The sequence below is a fragment of the Porites lutea genome, chromosome 12 (genome assembly GCF_958299795.1).
Source record: "Porites lutea chromosome 12, jaPorLute2.1, whole genome shotgun sequence".
Taxonomy (NCBI): Eukaryota; Metazoa; Cnidaria; class Anthozoa; order Scleractinia; family Poritidae; genus Porites; species Porites lutea.
In genome coordinates this window covers 21,640,287-21,655,067 of record NC_133212.1, presented here as the reverse complement: position 1 = coordinate 21,655,067, position 14,781 = coordinate 21,640,287, and the positions used below count along the sequence as shown (strand labels likewise).

At 38.3% G+C, this 14,781-nt stretch overlaps 2 protein-coding genes across 2 annotated transcripts; one reads left to right on the top strand and one right to left on the bottom strand.

Moving 5' to 3' along the window:
- Positions 1–2,972: 2,972 nt before the first annotated feature.
- LOC140921599 (proton channel OtopLc-like) lies at positions 2,973–6,747 on the bottom strand. The gene has a single exon (XM_073371601.1). The coding sequence runs from the start codon at positions 6,720–6,722 to the stop codon at positions 4,872–4,874; it is 1,851 nt and encodes a 616-aa protein (XP_073227702.1). The 5' UTR covers positions 6,723–6,747; the 3' UTR covers positions 2,973–4,871.
- Positions 6,748–9,798: 3,051 nt separating this feature from the next.
- LOC140921602 (uncharacterized) lies at positions 9,799–11,547 on the top strand. The gene has a single exon (XM_073371606.1). The coding sequence runs from the start codon at positions 9,902–9,904 to the stop codon at positions 10,928–10,930; it is 1,029 nt and encodes a 342-aa protein (XP_073227707.1). The 5' UTR covers positions 9,799–9,901; the 3' UTR covers positions 10,931–11,547.
- The last annotated feature ends 3,234 nt before the right edge of the window (positions 11,548–14,781 follow it).

Genomic DNA, 14,781 nt, shown 5'->3' with positions numbered 1-14,781 from the left:
CGACCCAGTGAGGTCAGGCTGTCAGCCATCTAGCCAGCCAATCTGTCAGACAGGCAGCTGGTCCGTCATTCAGTCAGACAATCAGTATATAGTAAGTATGGTAATCGTTAGTGATAAGTTATAATACTCAGCCAGTGACGTCTTTTAGCTAACCAGCCAACTCGTCAGTCTCAGCTATTACGGAGGCAATCGGTCAGTCATTCAGTCAGGGACAATCAGTTTATAGCTAATGTACACTCTAGTTCATTTACCGACGCGGTGAAGTCTGTTAGTCAATCCTCCAGTCAGTCAGTCTATCACTGATACATTTTGTTCAGGTCAGTCATTCAGTTAGTCAAAAATTATATAGGTAATATAGTAACCTCCAGTTCAGTCAACAACCCAATGAAGTCTGTCTGTCAGCGATCCATCTAGTCATTCTGTCATACAAGCAATTGGTCAGTCATTCAGTCAGACAAATTCAGTTTCAAGTAAATATAGTAATGACTCTAGTTACTCAGCCAGCCAGACAGCCAGTTTATCATAAAAGAAATCGGTCTGTCATTGAGTCAGTCAATCAGTATATATAGTTAATATAGATATCTCTAGCTCAGTTAACGACCCAGAGAAGCCTGTGCGTCAGCTATATAGCCAGTTAGTCCATTACATAGGCAGTGGGTCAGTCATTAATTCTGTCAATTGGTATATAGTTAATATAGTAACCTCTAGGCACTGTCTAAGTCAATCAACGGCCCAGTGAAGTCTGTAGTCAGCCAGGCAGCCAGTTAGTCCATTACACAGGCGGTGGGTCAGTCAGTCATTAATTCAGTCAATCGGTATATATTTAATATAGTAACCTCTAGGCACTGTCTAGGTCAATCAATGGCCCAATGCAGTCTGTCAGTCAGCCAGGCAGCCAGTTAGTCTATCTTACAGGGAATTGGTCAGTCATTCAGTCAGTTAATAAGCGGTATATAGTTAATATACTAATCTTCATGTAATCTCTCTCTTAGCCATGTCGCCAGTCAGTCTATTGTACAAGCAATCGGTCAGGAATTCAGTCAGCCACTATCAGTATATAATAATTTATTAATAGAACAACCTCTAGTTCAGTCAACGACTCAGTGAAGTCTGTCAGTCAGCCATCCAGTCAGTAATTCTATCACGGCACTAGCAATAGGTCAGTCATTCAGTAAGACAAAGAAAAAGTTAATGTAGTAACCTCTAGTTTAGTCAACGATTCAATGTAGTCTGTCAGTCAGCAAGTCAGTCTATCATACATGCAATAGGTCAGTCATCAGTCTGTCAATCAGTTTATAGTTGATAAAGTTATTTCTTGTTTAATCAACGACCCAGTGGAGTCAATCTCTCAGTCACTCAGTCACTATATTGTTAATTTAGTAATCTCTAGTTTAGTCAACGACTCAGTGTAGTCTAAAAGCCAGCCAGTCAGTCTGTCATACAAGCAAACGGTCGTCCATCCAGTCTGCATATTAAATTGGTAGTGTCGTCTTTTGTCGGTCAACTAGCCAGTGATGTCAGCCAGTAAGGCTGACAGTCTGTCTATCACACAATCACACAAACAGTCCGTCAGTCATCCAGTCCGTCAATCAATATATAGTGACTATAGTTCTTTGGAAGCCAGTCAGTGAACTCTGTCATCTAGACGGTCTGTCACACGAGTAATAGGTAAGGCTGCTCATATCTAATCAGGTTATTAGTCAGTGAAATTGCATTCGATCAATCTGTTAGTTATTCCGTCAACTGGTTAATCACAAGTATGTCCTATCGGTAAGAAAACCCGTCCGCGTCTGTCAGGAAATCAGACATTCAATTAGACCACCAGTATTTCAGTCAGGACATCAGTCAGTCAAACAGTTAATTGGTCAGCCAGTCCACTTGTCAGTCAGTCACTTGGAAAATCATTGTAGTTTTTCGTGACAAAGTCAGTGCTCCAGTCTGTTTTTCAATCAGTCATTGTTACATTCATAAAGTTCGCCCGTCATAGCATAATTCATCATATATTCCCTCGGTCAACTCAATCAGCGAGTCAAGTATCCATTTGTCTGTCGTTAGGCCATTTCCCACTTGCCTTAAGCCTCTGTTTCAAAGCGAGGCTAAGTGTTTATCCATTGATATGAAAGTGATCTCATGCAAATGAAAGTCACTTTTGCACTCAGTTTTCTTTTTGAAAATGAGAGTTTTTGGAACTCGGAAATGAACAATTAATCAATTGGTTAATAAGTTGGTCCACACGTTAAAGCTTAATTCCGTTCAGCCAGCCAATGCTTCAACTCATCAGCAAATGACCTAGCGATCACCGATCTTCTGATACATAGTGTAACTTCACCATTCTGTCTATCAGTCAGTCAATAGGTCAGTCCACCCATCGTAGCGTAATCAGTCAACAGATCAACTCAGTCAATCAGGCAGATTTAGAAGGGTAGTCAGTTAGTCAGTCTGTCCATTATTCAGTCACTCTGTCCAGTAGTTCAATTACTTATTCAGTTATCAGTTGGGTAGGCAGCGAGTCAGTCAGTCAGTCGTTTCAGTCAGTCAACCAGCTATTTAGTGTATGTGGAAGTCATTTAGTCAGTTGGTCAAACAGCTATGTTGACAGAGAGTCCTTCAAACGGGCACTTCGTCTTTCTATAGTGCTGTGTACATTCATTAATTCACTCAAAATTAGTCAGTCAGCAATAGCAATTCAATCACTAGGTTGAATGCCACTTGGGGCAGATATTCAGTCTATTAGTTGGTCGGTCAATAAACCGGGTCGACAGGTTAGTTATGTCAATGCATTTTCCTATCACTCTTACGTCCGATTACTTTTCACGTTAATCATTGTAGAGATAAAAATTTGCGCCTGCCAGGTTAGCTCCTTAATAAGTACATCCGGGTAATTTTTTGCTCAAAAACGAAATTTTCAAACATCAACCCTCCAAGGATGGCTTCGAGTTTGCCATTAATTTTCCTTTAAAATTGCTTCAGTCGTCACCGCAGTCGATCTATCACTCAGTCAGTTATTGATAAAAGCTGTCTCTTGACCAGATAGAAAGCTATCCTACAGTGATAGCACTGGCAGTCAAACGTTTAGTCATGTAGTGAATCAGTTATTTAGTTATTCTTACAGCCTTTCAGTCAACTAATTTAGCGCTTTTAAGTATGTCATAAACCACTCAATTGGTCTGTATGTTAATCAGACAATGCATCAGTAGTCGTAACTGTCAGTTATACTGTCATTTTGTCAGTGAGTCAGCTGGTTACCCGGGCAACGGATCGTCATCCTGTTAGTTAGTCATTTCATTCGGCTTTGGAGACAATCAGCCAGATGTTTGAGCCAATTGGATTCGTTCTGACGAAGGTTTAGCGTTTGGCGGCAAAAGTCAGATAGTGAACCAGACATCAGCAATCTGTTGCTAACCAAACAACTGGTTTTGTAATTCAGCCAATGAGAATTTCAGGTCATAATCCAGCTCAGTAAGCTAAGTCAATGACTTATGTTTTGTTAGTCAGACAGTCAGTAAATTAATTAATCACTCGGTAAATCAATACGTCAGATTGTTCACTGTATATTTCACATAATTTTGTCTGTAATAACGTCAATTACAAGCAGTCAAACAGTTTGGTCAGTCATTTCTTTACGTCGTATCAGTCGTTGCGTTCTTCTTATTTGTCAATGACGTGCTATCGTTTTATCTTAGGTCACGCAGCGGGTTATGTACCAGTATTATTTTTATCAGTATCTGTCTGTCTTCAGTTTAATAGTCAGTCGTACAGTCATTCTATTTTTTGGCAAGTAAAACGGCCTTTGGTATTGCTTGAATTCCCATTTCCGGTTTTTAGAAAAAAGGTGAAATATATAATAATATTATAACTGATGGATAAAATGTAATACCTGAGAGGCACTGGTAACCAAATACACGTCCGTTTCGAGGCTACTGAAAGCTGAATGCTTCGTTACCAAGGCAACATGAAACTGAACTTGTCTCACCTTATACCACGATAGGCTAAATACGTTGTCTAACGTTAACTTATGGTAGTTCAATCACCTGAAAATAAGCCTCAAATATGAAGAATTATCCACTCATTTATGATGAGTTTGGTATAAAGACGCATTCAAATAGCATGCAGTAAATTACAAATGAACAAAATTTTGGTTGAAATTTTTTCTAAAAACTCACCAATTTGAAAGCGACGTATCTACATTTCAATAAACGATAAAGGCGGCAAAATCGCCTCGCCAAAATATAAATTGATATAATTTAGTTAAACTGGTTTTGGAAACAACTGTCTAACACTACAAAATATCCAAAGATATTTTACCAAAGTCTAATAATTATAGTAAAAATACTACCGTCACTTAGTTAAAGAACATTACTTTCGTCATAAAAGCTTTTGATTCCTTTTGGCTGAAAAATTCAAAAGGTAGACATGACCATATATATGCGAGTAATGTTTTAACGCATATTGACACATATTGTCGTTAGTTATGAAAAATTGACCAGTGAATACACTGTGAATATACGATGATCGTGAAGTGACACAAGAGCTGTGTTGTCTTGTCTTTCTTTGAAATTTTCTGACCGAAAGAAATTTTGTTATTATCAAAAGAGCGACTCTCCTTTAACTGTCTCTTTTTCGTTTTTCTTTTTCTTTTTATTGGAAGCTTGGTTTCACGGTTAATAAATTTTTAAACCCTTCTTGCACTAGCAAGTTTTTCCTAATGACTTTCTTATAGTAAAAGTGGGGCGCGGGAATCTCTGTGGAGCTGTTTTCTTGGTGTGGATTTTGCCTGAAATCCGGTTTTTGCATTGATATTTCATTGATATTTCGGATGCAAGTTGTATTTGCCAGTTTGTGACAGTTAAAAGAAAACCGCTCTAGGGATTTTAACTTAAATTATTTACTCTAAAGGAAGACCAAACCTCAAACAAACAAGCTGCCGAATGAAAGCGAAAGAATATACACAATGGGTAAGCTAAGGTGGTTATCGCCCTCCATGACGTCTCACCGTAAAATATTGTCTGTACTGGGGTTGTGGAGAAATTCCTCATTTCAAAGAACGAATCTTGAGCCCATAATGCCACGTTGGTGGTCAGCAGAAACAGTGTTCCTTGTCTGACGATGTTGGCGCCCAGTTCCTTGAACGGTCTGAAGCGGAGAGCTTTGATGAGAGCTGTGGCCTGTAGCATTGCTTGGAAGAGAATAAGGGTCGATTTGGCGAGTGAGAAGTCTGAAGCGTAGCGATGGTTTCTGATTTCTGCGATAGCAGCTGTAAGGCATAGACCAGCGTAGAGAAACATTCCAGTGAATGACACTATTAGCAAAGTATCATCTGCTCCAAATGGATACCAAGCAAACTTTTGATTCATAAGGCATCTCAGCACAATCCAACATGCCACGCACATAAACACGAGCAAGATAATTTGATAAAGGTAATAAAACTTCAGAGCGTTCATGGAGTCGTGGTCAACCCATAATAACCCCACTGCAAGTAGCAAAACGATGGAGAACAACAGCCCGATTAAAAGGCCTGGGTCCGAACTTGGAATCGCATGGAGCCGAAGAGCGTCCTGATTTTCAACGCACGATTGACAAATAGATGAGTTCGACATGGCTCGATTCAATGAAAAACGACTGGAAAAACGTCCACTAGACACCGAATCCTTGGACGGCGTCGCAGCCTCGCACGTTCCGTATCCGTGGTCGTGTTCAAATTTCTCTAATCGTTCACTTAAATTATCCGAAGTCGTGTTGAAATCCGACAACTCGTCATAAATGTAAATATCCTGCGGGTCGGGATCCAGATCTCGCATCTCGCTCCACATGGTGTACAGAATGCCACCCGCTATTAGCGAGTATTCCATTGTGAACGGGTATAAATAAGGTTCTGACGCTTCCCAAATCTTCTTCATAGAATAGTGATTTGCAAAGCAGGCGTTCTCTTCACGCGTACTTAAATCTTCTTGTGTTCTACGCGTGCTAAAGATGCTTTTTGAGTGGCTAAAAAGCGCGCGAAACCACAGGCACACGTTAGTGCCAAGTATGTGGAAAAGTACAAGTCGAATGCTTGGTGATTTATGAAGGGTGGCTGTTGCAAACTTACGTAAAAATAGAATTTGCGCAAAGATGAACACAGCCTTGAAAATAGAGAAGAATAAGCTAGATAGGTTTGATGAACATTCAATATAAAATGTGATATGAAGGAGGTCCATAACACAGCTTCCCGCGCCGAAAACGTAAGCTCCGGCCATGAGAGGGCGGTGTGAGTGAGGCGAAGGTGTGATGAAGTCTACTGTCTTACGATCATTTTGTTTACAAAAGATATAAAAAATCCATAAGAGAGCAGGGCAAATGCAGGTGATAAGAAATCCATCAATGTGGTCTGTCGTTACCCCAGAGTCCGCTTTAGAATCGTCTTGTAGCCATTTTGATAGATTAAACACCACCCCTGCTGTTGTTAAACAAATCAAGTACAATAAACTGGCGATTTTACCATCCCCTTTTACGCCATCGTCTGGTAGTATCGGTTCGAGAACGTACATAAGAGCGCTGGTAACTGCCCCTGTAAAGCTGCGGTTTTCTTCCTTTTTCTGTTCATCCTTCGCTTGAGCGTTTCCAACAACTTTCTTTTCATACAATGGATAGGTTTCTTTGTCCGAGCGCATGATGTTTAATGTTTTCAAAGGTTGTTGAGCAGCGAAGACAGGAAGCGGGCGAGCGCTTGTTTCTTCAGTCATGACGTCATGGTTGTAAAGCAAAACAGTGTGGAGAACTCTGTAGGTCTTCTAGAAAACATTGCTTTCTTATTGGCCGGTTCATGAGCTCATTTATGAGGAATCACCATTACTTCATGGGCCAGTGACTCATTAAAATTCGCGGGGTTGTATTGTCATTTTCAGCCAATCAGAGTGCACGGTTGAGGTCATGGATCAATGGAGCGCTCAGCTCATGAACAAGAGTAGAACACTCGTAAATGGCGAATCCACTAGTTTATTTTCAATTCCAAAATTTTAAAATAATTTTACATTATGATGAGAGGAATTTTGCCAATTCTACTTCCCCTCTGCAATTTTTTTTACCCGCGTTTGCGCCGCTTATAAATGAGAATACTTTCAGCGTCATCTTTTGTTTAAATCCTGACTCTTATTTGAGTAAACCTTGTCTTGTTTCACCTCAACAAAAGAATAACATGTAAAACGGACAGAGAAACTTCCAGAGAAACCTCCAAATTTTCCTTAATACTTAATATACACATTAACTTGGTTGAATCTTCCAAGAAACTAATCTGATTATTTTCCAAAGCTGCACAACCCTCTCGCAATTCAAAGTAAAATCACTGATTTTATTTTGGAAAAAAAAAATCGGTTCTACAAGAAGGTATTTTTCTTTAAAACGGCAGGTATTAGCTTGTTTTAATTAGATAACATTAAGTAGATATTTTTCGCCTTATATGCTAAAATTTTCAACGCAGTTTATTGTTGCAGTTCTTTCAATAAAAATCATTTGCTTTAAGCTCAGCAGAGCGGAAAAACAAATTACGTAAACGGAAGGCTAAGCACTCTTAAAACAAAGCAAATAAAGCTACTAAACCGTATCGGCGAACAAGAGTGGCTCATTGAATATTATATGGTGAAATAACCAGCATAAACGTGCAGTGAATGCTCTTTCTCACACAGACAAAGTGTTATTTACGAGTGTCTTTGTGTAAAAACAGAAATGGCCGCCGGAAACATTTTGATTAGTTACAAGTAGAGCAATAGGTATCCCTTAGGTTTAAAATTAAAACCGTCTGCATTTCTTTACTATTTTTGCTTAAGTTGTTAATTCCAAAACATCTTTTTAAGTTACCTAATTTTAAAAAAAGAACATGGTTAGCACTGTATTCGTACTACATTGTAGTATGCCCTCAACCTGAGAGTTTGCCCTTTTTAGCTCAGTTTTTCGGTGCTATATTAGTATTTTGTTCTGAAGGTTATGCACAGTTCAGATAACACTGGTACAGGTCATCAAAACGTAGTTTTCTTTGAATTTTCTTGCAGGTCAAATTGAAAAACCAAATTGGCCACCTGAAAAGTCATGGTGGTCTGACAGTCTTTCACACACCCCCTTTTTCTTAAATTGGGTAAAAAAATTTAGTCTTTTTTCCAGAAGGAGTCAAATAAGAATAAATTCTCCATTAGCATTTTTTCGTTAAGGAAATTCTCAGTGATACCCTTTACGATGATTACTTGAACGGTTAATGGTATAAGTGATCGTGACAAATGTGTTACTTAGCAACGGCTGCTAATGACAGTGTTCTCGGCTTACTCCGTTTTGAAACTGGGGAAATATTTCTACGATGTCTTCGGATTTGTGTATTTTTTTTTCTCTTTTTTTGTTTTTTTTTCTTGTTTTCTTTTTTAATGAATTAGAGAATCCAATCTTGTACATCAACTTTTCTAAGGATCATTTTAAGTTTGACGTTATGACTATGGTCTCCTCTTGAAGGTTCGAACGTTGTTCCATAATCACCGATTTCATTTCTTCTACAAAGTCGTAAAAAGGGGCAAGCAATTTCCATGTATAGGGTTAAAAGAGCCACGAACAAACTAGCCTGTGCGCAAGGCCGAGACAGTAGGGACGCGAAAATAAAACAACCCAAATGCATAAAAAAAGTAAAACAAAAATAAATAAAACAAAACAAAACAAAAAGATAAAAAAAAAGACTTGCACGATCTGGTGAATGAGGTGGTGGCGGCCAAAAATAAGACCTTCCTCTCCCCAGATCCCGCACGTTTTTCTTATCACTTTTTACCGCACGACTGCACTTCTATCTTGCAACCTGGACAAGGCTACAAACGTACCCTCTATATAAAGGCACATAATCTATAATGGAAAATCCTCAGAAGAAATTTTACTTGGCAAAATGACCCCTTATCCGCATCCTAAAACAAGTTACATATCCCCCCCCCCACCCCCCGCCCTCTGTTCCTAACTATACTTTTGATAATTCTGGACTTTTCTGGGACTGGATTGGCAGAAAATGGCGCCCACTCTCATGTAGCAAGTAATAATTTGATAACCATAATACACAATGGTTATCACACCTGCCTAGTGAGCGGGTTTCGAGATACATTAAATAGTCTATGACTGGCCAAATTTTAAATATCAATACGTTATAACGCCCGTTTAAAACGCGTATATTTCTTTCAATGATCTTGCGTGAATATAACAAATGAATTGACATTTTTGTTGTTTCTCCCTGGCATTATGAATTTCGCCTTCTTAATCTCCACCGGCGTCATAAGCAAGAAATTTATAAAAGCCCCATCAACACCACTTTCGAAGTTACCATGGGTACAAAACACTTAACCATAGTTGCAACCTTTTTAGATAATTTTTTCTTGTGATCGTGGGTTATTAATTGTGATAATTTATCGTAGACGGATTCTTCCTAATAAGCGACGCTTCAGCACTAATTGGAAATGGTGTAGTTTACTTGGGCTATAATAGCGCTGATGTAAATTTTCTTAATGGAGACCAATATGCTGCCTTTTAGTACGGCAAAATATTACATTCACTTGAAAGAAAATGTATTCATTTGTTCAGTATTCTGTAAAAAAAATTAAACTGATTGTTTTAGAGCGTCTTTCTTGCTGTGCTGTGTTAGATCGATTAACTATTATAGATTTCTGGTTGAAATTTCTTCATTACGCGTCCTCATTAAATTTTATCGGCGATGGAAAAGAAGCATATAAATTCGAGATACGAATACGTCAGTCTAATTTCGCGACCGCTGTCCATTCCAAATCGAAAAACAATTGAGCACCGAACATTTTCTTTCGTGCGACGTAAAACATTCACGCATCAACTTTAGTGGAAAATCTTTAACGCAAAGGCAGCGCATCTGATCATGGTGAACTGAATTTGGTCTGAAATGAGCGTTCAACGAGCTTGTTACCAAGTTTCGGGCCCAAAAATTGCTAGAGATGCTTCATCGCGCAGAGCGACAAATTTTTACCACACTCCGTTGACTGCTGTATACACAAATGGCACACTAGTTTCAAGTACGACACGCGCGGCATACACAAAGCCCTTTAGTCAACCAAAGATTATGTCACCTGGGAATTGTTCGTCGACTCAAAGAAGCAACTACGTTACCTCCTTGTCTATAATTCCAAAAGAGAAGATTCCACAGGTCGTAATCTTGCCGAGTATTGATAGGGATATTACTGTACCTTCCGCAAGATCCGTATCGCCGAAAAATCCTGTCGCTACAAGTGGAGATAAAAAGATCCGAGAATCGCGGACTAACGCAAAAGCAAGTAAGTTACCGGCCAAAAAATATATCTCTTGCCTTCACACTTCGTTAAGCACTGAGTGGAGGAAAGACAGCGTTGATCAAGAAAGTTACGGCGAGGACAAGGCGCAGAGGACTTCACTTCAAATTGAGTGCAATAACAAAACAAAGAGTACACGAACAACAGCGAGTGCTGCTCCTTCAATTTCTCGCGTCGGCGATAAAAATTATTCAAAAGCGGTACCCCATCGAACTGACCCAGATCTTAGCGGCCCGTTTTTAGATTGCAAAAACTGTGAAGAAAACACAGGCATGAACAACCAGACAGTGCGCGTTCAGCGTTTACCAGCGTCCGGAAAAAGTTTTACAATTAAAGATATTATACATCACGATGAAAAGCCGCGTTCAGGCAAAAACACATCTGCTGTCTCAGCGCCGCGCGGCCTAGGACAGCCAACTAGACAGGGTTTACGTCCGCGAATGCTTCCGAAAAGTCGATTTCGAGTCAAAATTCAGAAATGCCATCACAAGAGTGTCAATATTTCAGATGCTCATGACTGCACAGTGGACAACAAAGAGAAAATTCTGGAAAAGGAAAGCAGAAGCGTTGTTGTTCAAGAAAAAAGTCCACAAAGATCATTTTCTCTTCAGAGGCTTAATTTTTAGACGCTGAAGGACGCTGAATTTGCTGGAAAAAAAAAAAAGAAAAGTGTTTTCAGTTTAAGTATTAAGCTTTTATGAGGCCAGTTGATGGTCTGATGTTTTGAAAGTACAGCTAGCGAATCTAAATTTTAAATTACGTCGTATGAAGAAGGTCGGAGTCAGGATCTATACATCCACCTGATCCAAGAATTTACATTTAAGATTGACGTGCCGTTAATTGTATGTATTTGCAGAAAACATTTGGACGTCAAAAACTGGACTGTCATTTCGACGAGGAAGTATTTAATTTTACACTCTTTATGGACGACATCATAAAAAATAAGGTTTTCTTTAGGATTTGCGCTTAACGAAAAATTCTTAAGCATTGCTCTATCTAAGTGGTTTGATAGCAACGACGGTATATTGCCAAGCTTCATTTTTGAAGAAAAAAAGACAAAAATAATGAAAAGATAAATAGATAAGAAAAGAAACGGAAAATAGTGATCATGACTCGAGAACTTTCCTCTGAAAGAGTGATTCTTAGAGCCCATCAGTTGAATACAAACTAAAGTCATGACATTCATACACATTCAACTTAAGCCTTCTCTGATCTTTAATTAAACTGCAAAGTGCTGGATTAAGCGGTGTTGAAAATTGCCTCAAAATATAGAGAAAAAAGGGTAAAATTTTTTCCTTAAATGTAGTGTCCATTTCCCCGTTTTAGTTTTGATTCAGAGCTGGGTAGAGTACTTGAAAAGGCAGGTTGATTTGCAAATATCTTTAAATTCATACATCTTTGTTTAATTTCTTCTATAAGTCAATCAGTAGCCGCGACAACATGAAACATGAAAACATAAAATTATTACTTCGCTTCCAAAATACATATTTCAATATTATGGAAGAAATGCAAATCGTCTGTCGCTGTTGAGCTGTAAAACAAATCGCTTGCTCAAATTAAAAACTCTCCACATAAAAACTGATAAAATATTAATGAGTCCTCGACAGAATTAATGACCAAATATTCTTCGCAGCAATGAAACATATAGCAATGAAACTAAGCGTCACTCATTTAACTTTGTTTTAGTACGCAATATTGACAACGCAATGTAACGAACTTTGTAAGATCGCGCGCGCTTTAAATTCAACGGCGATTTCAAAATATGTAACACTGAAGATGACGGATGTACCGTCGAAACATGTCTGGAAAATTAAAGAAAGTTGTTATGTTTATACGACTAATGAAACATATCAAATTAACATATTAACGTGCATATTTTTCATATTGTTACTCCGGTCATGATATTCAAATCCCCTTCTGTCCTAGACGGTCCCCCTGTCAATTAAACAAGCGCCCATTTTCATTTATACCTTTACAGCATAAGCCTTGTCTTTCTCATTTTTCAGGGTTTAGATAAATAACCACTGAATATTGCCCGTGCTCAGGGAGTTATTGAGTTGTGAGCTTAACAAAACTGATCCATACGTATATAACTTCCTTTCTTTCATACGGTAAAGGTGGAACTCGCGAACTTATTCTTTTTACCTCACGGTTTCGGGACACTGTTAATAAAATTTTTGAGTAAGCCAATTTCCTGTGATCTCTCTCAGACAATACGTGTCCTGGTGGGATCATTAAATGTGTCTCCCGAGCTACAGCAGATGTTCGCTAGAACATCAAAACTGCTTTAATCCTTACAGTTGTCATAGAGAAATCTAAGAAGCAATATGTATCTTGAATTAAGTAACTGGATTTAATAAAATGATACTGATCACAGCCGTAAGACCAGTTATGTTAAACCAAAATAACAATAAAAACAGATTGTAAGAAGGTAAAAGCAACCAAACGTTAAAATTGTAACCCTCGTTGGCTTTCATCGGAACCGGGCCCAGACCTCGCTGGTGTCGGAGTTTTATATTGGGGAGGTGTGGGTACAATATAAATGTCCTTCCAAAGAAATTTCGCGGTGGATTACGCCATATACAGTCAACTTTGTCAACTGTCTCTTTGATTGACAAACACCTCTGTAGGATGGATACTTCCCAAAATAGACACCTATAAATGTTCCTTGTTGTTCTTCTTTAGCCCATTTTCTAGAGCGCCCTCGCCTTTCAAGTTCCACTTGCAGGCTGTAATTAGTCAGTTGTATCACAATGTTATATCTAAAAATATATTGAAATAAAACATATGGATATGGAAAAATAAGAACATTTAACAATGAGCAACAGGTTATTTATTCTGCTACACAGCCGTTTTATTGTAGGTGTTGGAGTTAACTAATCAAAAAAGGATGTAAATGGAGTACAGAACCTTTCTAATTTGAGTCTTTTAGTGAAGTTTTCAGATTATAGTATCTTTTATCCGTAGAGGAGCTCTGCCTGCAAAATCTTTCCCTCGCCTACTCGATTTTTGACGCAGTCAAGAAAGTCTCTTCTTCGAGGAATTCAAGTGAATATGATTTTTGTTGATGCGCTGCAGAAATCTTTCTTCTTTTAATAAATTTACATAGATTTTGAAGCTCGCCACCTGAGAGAATTTTCGAAATTTTAAAATTCATACTTAGCTCCTAGGCTTGGCAAAATAAAACAAAAGGAATTGTCTTGAAGTTCTGGCATGAATTGTACATTTCTTTTGTTTTATTCTCCCAATCCTTGGATCACTCGGAACCAAGTATGGATTTCAATATCTTCAAGTTGGTCTATTTTGTTGCAGATGATAGGATAAATATTCGAAAATCTTTGAAATACCATAGTGGATTAATCGCAGAAGCGTAAGCAATAAATCTAACATGTGTTTCGAGTTTTCAGCTTTAAATCTCCTCTCTGAAAAATATGCAATAAATAAATCAATAAATCAGAGTCATCCCTTGTAATAATTCTAATGGAACTGGCTACCAAGCTTCTCTTTGATACTGTAGTGCATTTGACAAAATCTCACTGTCGACGAGAGTTCGAGAGTGTAAGGGATACTTAAGGAATAGAAGTAGCTTGGCCAAATACTGCAAGTCTCGAAAACCCCATGTTACAATATCACAAAATTGATATTAAATATAGCAAACAGTTTTAAAATACAAATTATTTACACTACCATTTTGTAGTTCCTGAAATCAAACTATTTACGGTTCTGGAGGTTTATATCGTGCGAGCCTTAACGATACTGGTGTAACATTTCAACAGAAACAGCCCCTTATTCGGTGATCATGAAGAATTGATTGATGTGTTCAGTATTTGGGTTGGCCCAACAGTTATCTCTAAGGATGGGAGGAGCAAGTAGTTACTAGGTGTGATGATATAAGAAAGCTGCCTGTAGAGTAAACAAACATTTTAAAACTGCCTTTCAAAGGAAGCCTCGGACCAACTGAAACAGCATAGTTGCTGGAAGCTTGCTTGGGTAAGCTTACTTTAATTTTGTTGATTTGTTTGTTTTTTGTCGGGTGCATGAATCAAGGGCTTTCGTCAAACTAATCACCTTAAAAGATTTAGCTAAAGTACCTCCAAAAGAGCTTTAAACTTGTGTTCGTTTAAAATGTATAATACACAGAATATTTACAATTATCAAAATTGAAAAAGCTCCCCACTTGTCCTTTTCAAAAAAGCGATAAATTTCTCAGCTTTCTTCCGTACTTTAAAGTTAGAGAAACCCCCATAATATAGCTGCTAAAATATTTCTTTTTCTTATTTCGATGCCTTCTATTTCTAGAAGAAAAAGTTCGTATTCAACATTTCTATCTCTTTTTTATGATGATGTTCCCCCGGTACGTTGATTCGCGTCGCTTCTAACCATAGAACTATTTACCATATGTCCACACATGTTCCCTGACTGCTCATCTAAGGGGCACAGATAACGCTGATAACTATATACCAAAGTGATACTGTCA